The 12,809-nt window shown below is 53.5% G+C and overlaps 6 protein-coding genes across 6 annotated transcripts; 2 read left to right on the forward strand and 4 right to left on the reverse strand.

Moving 5' to 3' along the window:
* Window positions 1-737: 737 nt before the first annotated feature.
* On the reverse strand, window positions 738-1,494 carry NCS54_00281600 (Hypothetical protein; the record flags this gene model as incomplete). Its single annotated transcript, XM_053148406.1, has 3 exons — window positions 738-1,086; window positions 1,138-1,289; window positions 1,336-1,494. 3 exons carry the CDS (start codon window positions 1,492-1,494, stop codon window positions 738-740), a joined length of 660 nt encoding a protein of 219 aa, XP_053004381.1.
* A 939-nt stretch (window positions 1,495-2,433) lies between these two features.
* On the forward strand, window positions 2,434-3,083 carry NCS54_00281700 (Hypothetical protein; the record flags this gene model as incomplete). Its single annotated transcript, XM_053148407.1, has 2 exons — window positions 2,434-2,675; window positions 2,723-3,083. 2 exons carry the CDS (start codon window positions 2,434-2,436, stop codon window positions 3,081-3,083), a joined length of 603 nt encoding a protein of 200 aa, XP_053004382.1.
* Window positions 3,084-3,642: 559 nt separating this feature from the next.
* Window positions 3,643-4,785, forward strand: NCS54_00281800 (LigB domain-containing protein; the record flags this gene model as incomplete). Its single annotated transcript, XM_053148408.1, has 4 exons — window positions 3,643-3,846; window positions 3,896-4,068; window positions 4,115-4,275; window positions 4,325-4,785. The coding sequence occupies 4 exons, from the start codon at window positions 3,643-3,645 to the stop codon at window positions 4,783-4,785; spliced, it is 999 nt and encodes a 332-aa protein (XP_053004383.1).
* A 375-nt stretch (window positions 4,786-5,160) lies between these two features.
* On the reverse strand, window positions 5,161-6,408 carry NCS54_00281900 (RNA 3'-terminal-phosphate cyclase; the record flags this gene model as incomplete). Its single annotated transcript, XM_053148409.1, has 2 exons — window positions 5,161-6,224; window positions 6,276-6,408. 2 exons carry the CDS (start codon window positions 6,406-6,408, stop codon window positions 5,161-5,163), a joined length of 1,197 nt encoding a protein of 398 aa, XP_053004384.1.
* Window positions 6,409-8,253: 1,845 nt separating this feature from the next.
* Window positions 8,254-9,189, reverse strand: NCS54_00282000 (Hypothetical protein; the record flags this gene model as incomplete). The annotated part of the gene is made up of 3 exons (XM_053148410.1): window positions 8,254-8,563; window positions 8,612-8,907; window positions 8,980-9,189. The coding sequence occupies 3 exons, from the start codon at window positions 9,187-9,189 to the stop codon at window positions 8,254-8,256; spliced, it is 816 nt and encodes a 271-aa protein (XP_053004385.1).
* A 2,274-nt stretch (window positions 9,190-11,463) lies between these two features.
* Window positions 11,464-12,167, reverse strand: NCS54_00282100 (Hypothetical protein; the record flags this gene model as incomplete). Its single annotated transcript, XM_053148411.1, has 2 exons — window positions 11,464-11,800; window positions 11,857-12,167. The coding sequence occupies 2 exons, from the start codon at window positions 12,165-12,167 to the stop codon at window positions 11,464-11,466; spliced, it is 648 nt and encodes a 215-aa protein (XP_053004386.1).
* Window positions 12,168-12,809: the final 642 nt, after the last annotated feature.

The following is a 12,809-nucleotide window of genomic DNA, read 5'->3' on the forward strand; positions in this document are numbered from 1 at the left end:
TGGTCTAAGGCGCTGTGTTCAAGAAAGTTGAGCTTCTTCCCTCTAAACAAGGGAGTTCCACAGTATCGAGAGATGCTTGGGTTCGAATCCCAATCCTGGCAATTCTTTTTTTGCTCTTTTTCATTTTTTTTTGTTTGGCATTTCTTGACCACAAACTCCTGGCCGTGCTTGTGCAAATTACCCTGTGTCATTGAATTTCTTTTGTCCTTGGTATCATTCTCATCCATGCCTATCTCTGTAACTTACATTGTGCAACACCACAGAGCCTTCGGTCCGGCCAACAAACAAAATGAAGTTTACACTCTACGGTATCATGATCCATATTGGCTAAGCAGAGGCTGGCCGAACTGCCCTTCAAAGAAAGACATGGCGTCTCATGGCCCACTCAGCTGCCGTCATTGACTCAAGACCTCACCTCATGCCGTGGACCAAATGCCAAACTCGTGAAACAGGCAATGGGTCATGAAATGCGGCTCTGTGATATATCTGTTTTTACTCATCCTGTTCCCCTGCTCTCAACGCATTTCCCATTCTTTGCCTCCATTCCCAATGCCACGCAATCGCTATGCAAAACGCCGAAACAAAACAGCCAACCCAAAAACACGCCCCAAACAACCGGGTATAATCTTCCCAAAAGATCACGCTTCGTGCCACCCTAGGCTCTTGGTATTTGCTCTGCCCTTCTGGAATAAATCCTTCATATGGTGCTCGTTTGGTGTGCTCGTCACCTTGCTGTGCTACCATAGCCACCCAGCAACACATACAACCGCAAACACGGCTCTAAACACGTCGATGCGTCTGCTTGCGCCGGCACTGTCACTGTCGCTCTCGGTAGCCATTGGTACAGACACAAACTCGCTTCCTCCCGTCGGTGTCGCCCATGTCGCGGTGAAAGAGTCGGGGTCGTGAGGCAATTCGGCCATGGTCAAGACGCCCCATTCCATCTGGCTGCCTGAGAATGTCGATGTCCAGGCCACCTCGGTTGGACCCTCATTGACGCCGTTATCGTAGCCATCCGCGAAGCTGGAGTATCCGGAACATGTCGCCCTCGTCTTGCCGTGGAGTGTGCACTCTAGATTGGCCGTGCTTTGTAATGTCAGTGCTCGTGATCCTACTCGTCGTGATGTCGCGACCTACAGTGTCGATGTGTGAGTGCCATGAAACTGGATCGTGTCGGGTCCTTCTATTAGCACAAAAGGAAACTCGAGTGAAAGATCGCAGGCTGGCGGGTTCGAGTCGGTCGCATCGGGGCAAAATATTGTGTAGGTTGTCTCCTGCGCTTCGGGATTCTTGAGGGGTTAGTTAACATCATGCGATTGGATCCGAAGCACTCACACTTGAGATGATACTCCCGCGCACGACGGACCACGACTCCTTGTTGTAATAGGGGAGATAGATAGGCGCGGTCGTGACGGCGGGGGCCTCCTGGTTGGCGGGCGCGGCTGTGCAGAGGGCTAGCAGAGCCAGCAGCGTCCATGAGAGGGTCAAGATCATCGAAGAGACGTGGGCGCAAACTCTTGCAGGGATGTGGGCGGATAGATAGCAGGGTTTGACAGCGCAAGTAAGACTTGGAGCAGGCCCAGGAGCGAAAGGGCTACGGCACAAGAGAACGGCAGCTACGACGAGGAAACAGGATCATGGCCGAGTTTAAAGGGTCGGATCCGTCGCTGGAAGAGCCAAGCCAAAAGGGCCGCCGAGTGAAGCGCCAAGGGCTGGGCGGACGGGGATGGGAGACGAGTCGAGTGTAGCAGAGGGAAAAAGGAAGAGAGAAGCGATGGCGACTGCGACTCTGGGCGAGGCGATTGTGGTGAGTTGCCAAGACCAACAGTCTCCCGTCCAAGGCGCGATGCCAAGACTTGGAGGGTGCCAAGAATGGCGCCAGTTTTGCGATATTTTTTGTTCTTTGCAACCAACATCATAGAACAAATACCTACACGAATAACTGGTGATGATGTAAAAATAAGAAGCAGCCAGTCAAAGACCTTGACGTCTACTTGAAGCTACTGCAATTAATTACCCAGTGCAGAGCCTCTCTTTGGTGGGTATCAACCCCATGGATCAAACCAAGGATCACCACGACCCACTGTGAGTTGGCTTCCAGAAGAAGCTTGATTTCGCCCTCTGTTTCATGCTTCCCCTATGAAATCCAAACTGATTCCCCCATGGGTGCTATTATTGGCTATGTAGCGGCCCAAACTGGCCGTTCGGTCACTCTGACGTTCACTGCCTCACCAAATGAGACACTGAAGTCCCAATTCAACCTCTCAAAACCAGCAAGAGCGCGAGCATGTCACTCATTGACGGCGGATCTCATTATTCTGAGTGTCGTGTACTAGTAAATAGATGCTTCTCGGGTAGGTATTTAACTAGGAGAGTACCCATGGAGGGGGCTCCCCTTGGACATTCAACTTCTCATCCATCCTCATACGAAAAATGGTTCGCTCTCTCGCCCTCCTTGCCGGTGCCGTCGCCGTCATCGCGGCTGCTGAGACCAAGACGGTCAAGTGGTGGATTCCCGAGGACATTGAGACCAAGGGCTACAAGGCCTCTGTCGTCTCCATTGACGGCGAGGACACCACCCTGGCCGTGAACAAGGACTCTACCACCGGTATTATCGCCAGCGGCCCGTCCACTCTTACCGCCGCCATCACCATTGAAACTGATGACGCCATGAAGTGAGTTGTTCATCTCTCAAGAATGAATGTATCTGACAATATGCCAGCTATCAGGAGTACCACTGTGAGCTCGACCCAGACAAAGACCAAGCTAGCTGCACCCACCAGGTTTCCATGTCGCGCAACGGGAACATCATTCAAGATGTATCCGACACCACTGTTGAAAGTTACCAGGAGACAATGGCGCCCATAATCGTCACCGCTGGAGCTGAAAAGTTGGGTGACGAAGAGAACACGACAGCAGCCGACGAGTCTTCTGCTGCTGAGGCTTCTGCCACGGCCGCACCAAAACCCAAGGCCACCGAAGCTGAAGCGACGAGCTCGGGTAATGCGGCGCCCATGATGACGCAGAATGCCGTGTTTGCCGGCGTTGCAGCAGTTGTTGGGGGTGCTGCTGTGTTGCTGTAGATTTGTGCTGAGGAGGGTTATTGATAATCCGGCGTGTTTGCAATATTCAAGAATAGTACAGCCAGTATGCTTTCGGGATCGAGTTGGCAAGATCAGCTTTAGGAAAATATCAGCGCTTTTACTTCTGCTTGGAGTACCGTCCCATCTCGAGTTTAGAGGTACAGAACTCTTGACTTCCAGCCATTAACCGATAAACCTATGAAACTCAACGACTGGAGTACACGAACCAACAATGTCTGACGCGTTGCTAGTGGTTCATCCTCGCGGGAGAATCCGATTGGACTTGAACCCAGGCCAACTTGATACAGGCACAAAAGCTTAAATCAACTATCAATTAAAAGGACAGCATACCGAACAAGGCCGTTTTAATAGTTCCTTACAAACCCAACGCTGGTTCCCCAGTTTTAAGCGCGCGGCAGATCCACATTCGAGGAATCTCCCGGCGCGCCATCAGGAAATACGGATATAGACATTATAAATACCAATCCCCGGGAGCCTTGTTCTCCTTTTAAAGGGTTCAAGATCAAGCCCCAAGGCGAGAGAAGCCATTGTGATCAACATGACTCAGTTCAGAACGCTGATTGGCATCGTCTCGCTTGCTGTCGCCATGCTTGCCCTCTTTGGCGCGGCGCCCCTCAAGGCTTTCTCGTCGACGTTGCAGAGGGTTGGCCTGGATTGGTATGGGCAGCAGAAGAATGCTAGTGCTTCGTTGGCGACGCGATCAACGACAAAGACACCAGTTTACTTTTTCAGTCATGGAGGTGTAAGTCGTCTTTGCACGCATAGATAGAGACCTTGCTGATGGTCCTTAGCCCGATGTCCAGTACAACACGGAACACCCCGTGTACCCAGTCCTCCAGAAGATCGGAAAGGAGATTACACAGCAGGTCAAACCAAAGGCTGTTGTTGTCTTTTCAGCTCACTGGATGGGTAAAGAGGACACTATCCACGTCAACAACGCCGTTGACACTGACCTAATTTACGAGTGCGTTGTCTGCTGACTGCTCGAGCCTCTGCTGACACGTCGATAGCTTCTATGGGTTCCCTGACCACTTTTACAAGGCTGAGTATCCTAGCAAAGGTGACCCTGAGCTCGCTAGTAAGATCATGGTCATGCTTTCAGAAGCTGGTATTCAGTCTTACGGAGTGAAGCGCGGTCTTGACCATGGTGTCTGGTCTGGGTTCCACGTCGGTACGTGTATAGAGCATCCAATGCATACCATATACTCACACCAAGATAGCTTTCAACCCAGAGACGAACCCCTTGAACGTCCCTCTGGTGCAAGTTTCGCTCTTCAAGAACGAAGACCCCCACGCTCACTACGCCCTCGGTCGTGCTGTCGCGTCGCTTAGAGACCAAGGCATTGTCATCATCGGTGCTGGCATGTCGGTGCATAACCTTCGTGATATGCACTTCATGTTCGAGGGCAAGACGGAGCCTCTTCCCTATGTCGTGAGCTTCGACAACGCCCTTAGGGACGCGGTAGAGTCGGACCCTGCCGTGAGAGAGGACAAGATGGCCGCCGTGTGTAAGCGCGGAGACGCCAAGCAGGCACATCCCTTCGCCGACCACCTCATGCCCGTGTATATCGCCGCTGGTGCTGCTGGCGAGGACTGGGGCAAGAGGACGTGGACATTGCATGAAGGAAGCTTCGGTTGGGCGCAGTATCGATTCGGAGAGGTGCCTTCGTCATCATCGTAGGCTTGGGCATCGCCGAAAGTGCAGCAGTCGGAACGAGAACGATACGTAGGATGGGAGGCGAGGCAGCAATCAGTCCGGGAGTTTGTTTCTATTTCGGCCCAAGCTGAACCCTCGGTCAGCGGGAACATGGTCATTTATATACCCAGCGTCCCAAGATGGTAACACAAAGGCAATAAAGTCAGCCATCATCTATGTGAGGCCCCTCTTGGGTATCGCCGATAAATATTCCCGCCAAATCCCCCCCGCGAGACACGTCACTAGTCACTCCACGACGCACAGCCAGATAGCGTCATTGGATGGCCAAGCGGAAGGATTTTGCGCCCACATGGTCCCAATTGTTTAAGTAGTAGGTAACCCTGATCAGGGCTTGGTTAGTTAGACTTTGGTGCCGGCGCCCTTCACCAAATCGCCTTTGTTGTAAAACTCGACACTCGGAAGCAGTTCGCTGACCAGCCATCTCGCCGTCTGCGCGTGCAGTGAACCATGTCCAAAGGGTTCATGCGTCTTTTCCTTTCTCATTCGTCCGTTGCCGATGTCTAAGTTGCCCATTGCGTCGATGAGAATGTCGGGCGAAGATTCGTCGTTGCGAGGGAGGGAAGAGTAGCCGTCGCAGAGTGCTTGGAACACAACAACTTGATCCTGAAGATGGACGTCTGCCTGGCCTCCTGCAGATGTCTCGCCATATAGACCACGGCATACCTTGCTAGAGATCTGCGCCGAAAAGGTGTCCCTATTCTTGGTCTTCTTGGGCATGGATCCTAGGAAATCATGTCCCCATCGGATCCCCGACCCTGAGTGAGCCACCAGGAGGATGTACCACCGTGAATCGAGGCTCGAGTCCTCAACCAGCTTAAAGTGGACATCTGACCCAGGGTATAAGTCTGCCAAGTCCTTTGTGAGTGATGCCTGGAGCTTCTCCTGCACGCTGATGGGCACAACCATGCTGACGTCGATAGACTTGACTTCATAGGACTGTTGGCGCTCGGGGGCTTTGAACTGCAGGCTCTGTCCTACCTTCAAAGGGAAAAGCTTGATCCATATCTTGCCTCTTGACTGGGGACCAAGGCTCCAGCCGCGTCTGATCAGTCTCCTCTCAACGCGGATGGAGAAGCGATCCTCCAGAGTAGGCAGCAGCACTTGATCAAGGTACTCGAAACTGAGAGAAAAGGACACATTTGTGCCCCCTGATATCTCGAGCTCCACCGGCTCGTCAGATTCGTTGCCTGCGAATACCAGAAATGGCAGAATCGCTTGCAGGATGAGCAGCGTACTGGCTGAGCCAGACTCGGCCGAGATGCTGATGTTTCGCCGAAGGAGATCAGCTGGACTACGACGGGGGCAAAAAGTGACTGCTCTCGATCCCACGGTCAAGCCCTCGACGTCTGCGTCTGTTGCCTCTGCCAGGAACTGAATGGCCGTGGCGTGCTGGCTTTTGAGTCCTGTGAGTGGTAAGCAGGGCATCCAGACGCGTCGGTCGGCGCAACACTTACCTCCGCGCTCACGTCCACCCCTGATGTCGGAAATGGTTACTGCCTGGCCGGTGAGAGCTGAAAGAGCGATAGCTGTCCTCACTAATTGCCCGCCACCCTCTCCTGTCGTTCCAGAGATTTCGAGGGGCTTCATTTTGAGGGATGTGGCGGTTTGAGGGGATGGGTCTTTGTCCTGCAGGTTGTGTGCCTGGAAGTTTCGTTGGCCCAGGCTCAACTATTACAAAGCACTCGCGTTGCACGAGGCGAAAAAGACTCTGAGGGTTCTCGTTTGCACCATATACCTACGATATATAACGTCCAAGGGATCCATTGCGGACGATCATTTCTGGGGAAGCGTTTGCGGTGGTCGCCTTGTTTGAGTCACTGGCCGGGGTCGCTGTGACTCTGTGTTAGTGGCTGCAGTCACTTATACGCAGGAACGGCAAGGCAACCAAGGCTTCCCGCCCTGTCAATCCAGCAGTATGGGTCAGCCATTCAGGCGACAGCCCTATGATTGACAGGGGATCGCCATGAATTCCTGTGAACGCGAGAACGCTGGTCGTGAGGCAGCGACTTGAGTCCAGTTGAAGCATTAATTGAGCCATTTGTTGCGACAGTCATGGAGTTGTGGGTTTCTAATGACTCTCATGCATACTCAGCCTTCGAGAATAAGCCGGCAAGTCCGGCTCAATGAGTCCACGGTCTCGTGCACCATCTTCGGGGATCTCGGCCGAATGATGAGGAATACGAACATGAGACAAGAGGCCTCAATATATGAGACGGCAAGCCTCATGCTCATGCACATTGACAATCACCTCCCGCAGACGCGTTCGACGTCACGATCCCCTGGTCAAGCCTGGGGGCCACACCCCGGCGGCCTGCAATTTGCGTTCGGTCGAGCAAGTTAAGGCGAGACCTCATTTCTTTTTTTCGAATGACTTATTCTCCTGGTTTCGGCGACCGAGTTTAAAGCCATTTTTGCCTCGTTTTCCTCCTTCTTCTTCTGTACTCGGTCGCTGGCCCTCGGTCTCTGGACATGACAGCTGAACCAGACGCGGCTTACACGAATGGCCTTCCGCAATCCGCCCACAGCCCGACACCAAGTCACATAAAAATGGCTGTGCAGTCATGATGGGTGGTTATGACCCTCGTATGGACAACAGTCATCATGGAGATATTTCTGTTCTTGGATCGTGCCGAAGCTGTGGCGAGCTGCGAACGGCAACATCTTAGCTTATCGCTAACTCAATTGGTCCCTCGAGTCATGATCGCCGCCGAGGCACCACCATACAGGGCGGCTCGGCACCCAAAGGCCACAAAATGGTTTGCGTACGCCCTCGCCTTCTGTGGCGTCACGACATGGCCTGAAGGCTTGAAACCATTGACACGGGTTATATCGAATATCAAACTAGGGCGAAATAACCGAAACGAATATTAACCAAAGGACATGTCCAAAGAAGCAAAACAGACGAACTGCCCCCCTGACTATCATGGATGTCCAGTCCAATCTCAGGACGAATGCCCAAGGCTGTGCGTGTGTGTGGCAAGCAAACGCACATTACATTGATCAAACGTCAACCTTGACTCGACACCAAGTCTTTGTTCCCCCAGGGAAACAAATTCTCTTCCTGGGAAGACATTGAATGCACCTTCCTCCTGAAAGTCCTCTCGGAACGCATACTCCTGATGCATGCACCTTCCTTTCGAAAGCCCTCCTTTTATGGTTCAATGCACCTTCTCCTAAAAGTCTTTCCGCAAGAACACATACTCCATCCGCCCCTTCCCTATTCTCCCTCTATCCTATGTCCATCCCATGCAGCCATCCATGCAAGATGAATCCTTTCTATCATGATGATGATCATCGACAGCGAAAAGGACCTGCCCTTCACCTGACTCCTTTCATAGTGCGAACCCCTTTTCGAACGCCTCGGGCAACACCGATGGACACCTCAAGTGAGGGAGCCCATACACTCTTCATGCATCCGATCTCACTATTCATTTATCGACGTCCTGGGACTGGCCTCTCCACATTGGACTGACCGACACTGGACTCTGACCCATCTGACAAGGACAACTCGTGCGGGTAGAGCTCGCCCTGGTAGGGAGTGTCACCATAGCGATACCCGGGGGGGCTGTTCGCGAACTGGCCCACGGCCTGGATGACAATGTCTTGATCGCTCCAGGTGTCCGTACGGATGGCGGTTTGCTCTTCAAACCACCTGGCCCTGTCTCTGTCGGCGTTTCCTGCCATGCTAATGGCGTCGATGTCGAGTGTCTCCGTTGAGGCGACCGAGTTTGTCTGGCCGGCGCTGGGTCAATGTCAGCAACTTGAACTTCAAGAGAGAGACCATTCTTACCTCGACCGACTACCCATGGTAGCCCAGGCTTCAGACGGAGAGTTTGGCGGCTGATGATCGTTCTGGTGGTAGTCGCCGGACCGGTCGGCATCATGCAGGTCGGTGTCGTTCTGCTGATCGTCGTTGTACTGGTCGCCATACTGGCCGTCATATTCTTGATCATTGTACTGCTCGTTGGCATTGTGCCAGTAGGTTTCGGGCTGCTGGACACCATCTTGGTACAAGTCTTGGCCCACCTGGTTGCCAGACTGGTAGTCGCCTTGCCGTCCTCCTCCATATCCGACTGTTGCGTTGTTCTGAGAACAGCCTGTGTCAGCATATCTCTATCCAGAATTGGGATACCATTAGTGACAGAGTTGGCAACCTACCCAATCGTTCTCTCCACCAGCAACAGATCCGGCATTCAGATAATCTCCGTTGTATCCCGTGGCATCGTCTGCTTGAAGGCCTGCAACTTCCACGGGCACCGGCCAACCGCAATATCGACATCCTTCCTCTTGACAATACCATTCCGCTCCAGCCCAGCAACCGGCATGGAAACAATACCCCCACCTGGGGTAGGCAGGCTCGTCGCCCATGACGACACACGGCTCGGTAGCAATACTCGGGACCGGGGCTTACCGGCGTCTCCCTTGATCCCGCTGTCGCCTGCAGCTTCTAGGAAGTCCCTGTTGATGGAGAGGGGAGGGTAGGCGGGAATGGACGGCGCACCACACTGCCTGGCGGACCTTGGTGACAGCGGCAACAATCTGACGGCGATGAAGGGATATGGATGGCTGGACAAAACTCCCTTTCGGATCTCGGAGATGATCTTGCTATCGCAGACTATCTCGCCTAGGTCAAGAGAAGTTGGTCAACAGTAGGACGCGGGGTCACTAGGCCCAGGGAAAGCCTTGAGGCTGCTCGAGCACGACGAACAACAGTTGCCTTCTGGAGAGTGTGTGATTCCTGGATCGAGGGCGACGTTTCCGTTCAACGATGGAGAGGATCGACTCGGGCTCGAATCTGATGGATTTGGTCGCTGCGATTTTTCTGACGACGAGAGTCCAAGGGGTTAACGATGGGCAAGGTGTGTGACTGCCTAAAGAGAAGACCTGGTTGACCAGGGGTAATAATGAGGCGGAACAGTACTATGACGGGTTGGGGAATATTTTGGGTTGTCGACAACTTCAGAGTCAACTTTGGTTACCTGATGGAGGATCGAGGACGACAGCTGCTTATAACGAAAAGAAGGACAAGAACCTTCGTCTGCCCTGGATGAACGACATAGTCATCGGCGAGGGTGCAGGTCTCTCGAGTCCGCCCATCTGCGTCCGCCGACGCGACCAATCGCAATCAGGAACGGGCAGTACCGAACGAGGCGACCGCTCTGGGGGTGCAAGGTGAAGTACCGTTTATTGGGGGGACGTCACGACGGGCTTATAATTTGCTGTCCATCGCTCACCGACATACGACATTGGTCCCTTATGAAACGCCTTGCTGCAAGTCATGGTGTAGCTTGGTCGAAAACGAAACGGATCGAAGGAGAACGCAAAAGATTTCTGTGTTTGGGGCTGAGAGGACAAAGGTGTTGCCAGAAAGGCACTCCACGACAGCATGCCAAAGTGCTAGTGGTAGACAACGCAACGAAGACGACCAGAATGCGCAGAAAAAGCAGAAAGGGGCAAAAGAGCAAAAGCAGACAAACTCGAGTGGAAGCGCGGCCACTTTTAACTCCCTCGTCCTTTTCTCCCTTGGGCAACAACACCCCAGCCATCTGTCCATCCACAAGAACCAACCTACATACCCGCCCGCAAGCGGGTGCGACATGCGCATGGACTGGAGGGCACCCGCAGCAGCAGGACTGGCTCATCCATTCGAGATGGACACGACCCTAGTTTTTGGCGTCTGTCCCGTCCAGGTGGCGCCGACTACCCCCTAAACAGGCCGGCTGGCAGCAGATCAGGGCGCTGTGGGTTACATCTGAATGTCACTAGCTATCAGTGATAATAGTGGCAGTTTGTTCCCTAGAAACATCCTGGAGAGGGCTGTGACGGGAGTGCTTTGGCGGTGGCTTTGTCCACCGTGATGGTAGCAAGTCTTGGCTGACCCCCGCATCCTATCTCTTGCGCACCGATCAATACTGCATCTGTGGGAGCCCGCTACACGGGACGATCCAGACGGGGGACGACATGGCGGCCGCCTGCACTCAATCTCGCAAGACATGATGCAGATGCAGCTATCCCCCCTTTGTCCCGATTGGCATTTGAGACTCAGCCGACAGCGTGATGTCTTGCACGCTTGGGTTCTAAGATTTCCCCAATCGGCAATAGATGGCTGGGAGGGTTACAGCAGCGTGGATGTTCGATGGCACCGTCACTTACTGGCAACTGGACAGGTCTCAGCTGCAGAACGCGGCCGCATGCCGTTGCCAATTCCGCATCTATCCATGGCTTGCTGGTGCCGCACTCTTGCGTTGCGTCTGCAGCCAACAAGCAGATCACTTGGAGTTTGTGGTTGGTTCGAGATGATAACTCCACACCATCACCAAGCCAGAGTTCGACAGGCTCGTTCAGCTCGTCTATTCAGTCTATGAAAACAGTCCTTTACCAATCATAACAACCCAAATTGGAATCCATTCTAATGATACAATCTGTCAAGTGGCAGTTGTGCCCGAACCTAGCGAGTGCTATCCAAGACAAACTAACCCATAGGAGACGAAAGAAATACCGAGAATGACTATAGAACAAGTTCGAAAACAATCTATCCAACCGCGACACAGCCAAGACACCGAAACCTTTCTAATCTTAATGTACAACCTCGGACGCCAATCATCGCAAACGACACAGTCACCAACCACACTAGCCTTCGGTCTAGTGGCCTCCATAAGAGCTACCACCATGGTTGGGACCATCGCCACAGTCGGGATAGTCTGGATTCGGATAGTATTGGGCAGGCCCATGGCTGGACTGGGTGTTTGCGTCACCGTAGGTGGCGTAGAAGCCGGCAATCGCGTCCCTAGCATTATCCTCCCTCTCCCTCTGGATGTCCCGACCGGACTGCGAAGATCTGGACGATGCCACTCGATGTCTGTGGCCTTCTTGGACAAACGACTCGGTCCGGAGGGCGGGATCCTCGGGGTCGTCCTGGTAACCATGGAATCTCACCCGGGTGTTGTCACGATCCGGAGAGTACCGGCTGTCTTGGGCACTATGAAGCTGGTCAACAAGCGCCGATCATGTCACGAATACACAACAGCAAAATACCTTCCCTGGTGGGCTTGAGGCGTGGATGGAGCTTGGGGTTGGCCTTGAGAGTCATAGTCTGCCGTCCCATATTGTCCCCCTTGAGGAGCGGCATAACCGGCATAGCCGCCAGCAGCTGTGTACCCAGAGCTCGACGCATAGCTGGGTGTGTATTGCTGCTGCTGCATTTGTTGCTGTGGTAGTTGCTGCTGCAGCACTTGAGACTCGGACGACTGGCGTTGTCCTCGATGATGCTGGTGCGTCTGCTCCCTGCCCCGACTGCGGCGTTCTCGACGGGAAGTGCCACGGTGGGTGTCTGATCGATGGGTCATGATGGAACAAGAGGCTGGATTCGGCGGGGATGAAGCAAAGAAGATGCGTTCGATGCCAGGAAAGTCTTGGAGAGAAGGGACTCGAGGTCCTTGGCGAGCGGCAAACGGGCCATTTTATCACAACTTTCGAAACATCGCAGGCCAGCAGCACAGCCAAGGCCGATCCATGGCAGATTTTGTGGTTGAAGCAAATTTCGGTACCTCTAGAGGCAGTGCTTACAGTTGTGCTCCTAGTGGTTGAAGCTTGGGGTTAGCTTGCTCCGGGAGCATGATGGAAGGACAACGCACGCCTCAACAAGATGCTGCCTGAGCATCCAGAGCCAACCAAGGCCAGACGGTGCTGGCCCTGTTGAGCTGTACTACCCTTCCAGGGGCTTGAAAGGTAGTTGTCGTCGCTTCATCTGTGGCTAGTCGTTCGGCATGCGTCAGGGGGAGCTTGGTCGACACAGTAGCTACCTGTATTGCCCTGCTTTTTTTCTGCGGTGCCCTGCTCAAGTCACAGGTGGCAGTGTTGCGTGGCCACTTGTCTCCGAATCGACGAGTTACCCCTTTCTCTAGTGGGCAAAAGAAGGCGTCCAGTTCGCCCGTGGGACGTGGGTCGCCGAGGCAGCTGTTATATCAGGTGCTGTAGCTTTTGCTGCA

Source organism: Fusarium falciforme, chromosome 2 (assembly GCF_026873545.1).
Source record: "Fusarium falciforme chromosome 2, complete sequence".
Lineage (NCBI taxonomy): Eukaryota > Fungi > Ascomycota > Sordariomycetes > Hypocreales > Nectriaceae > Fusarium > Fusarium falciforme.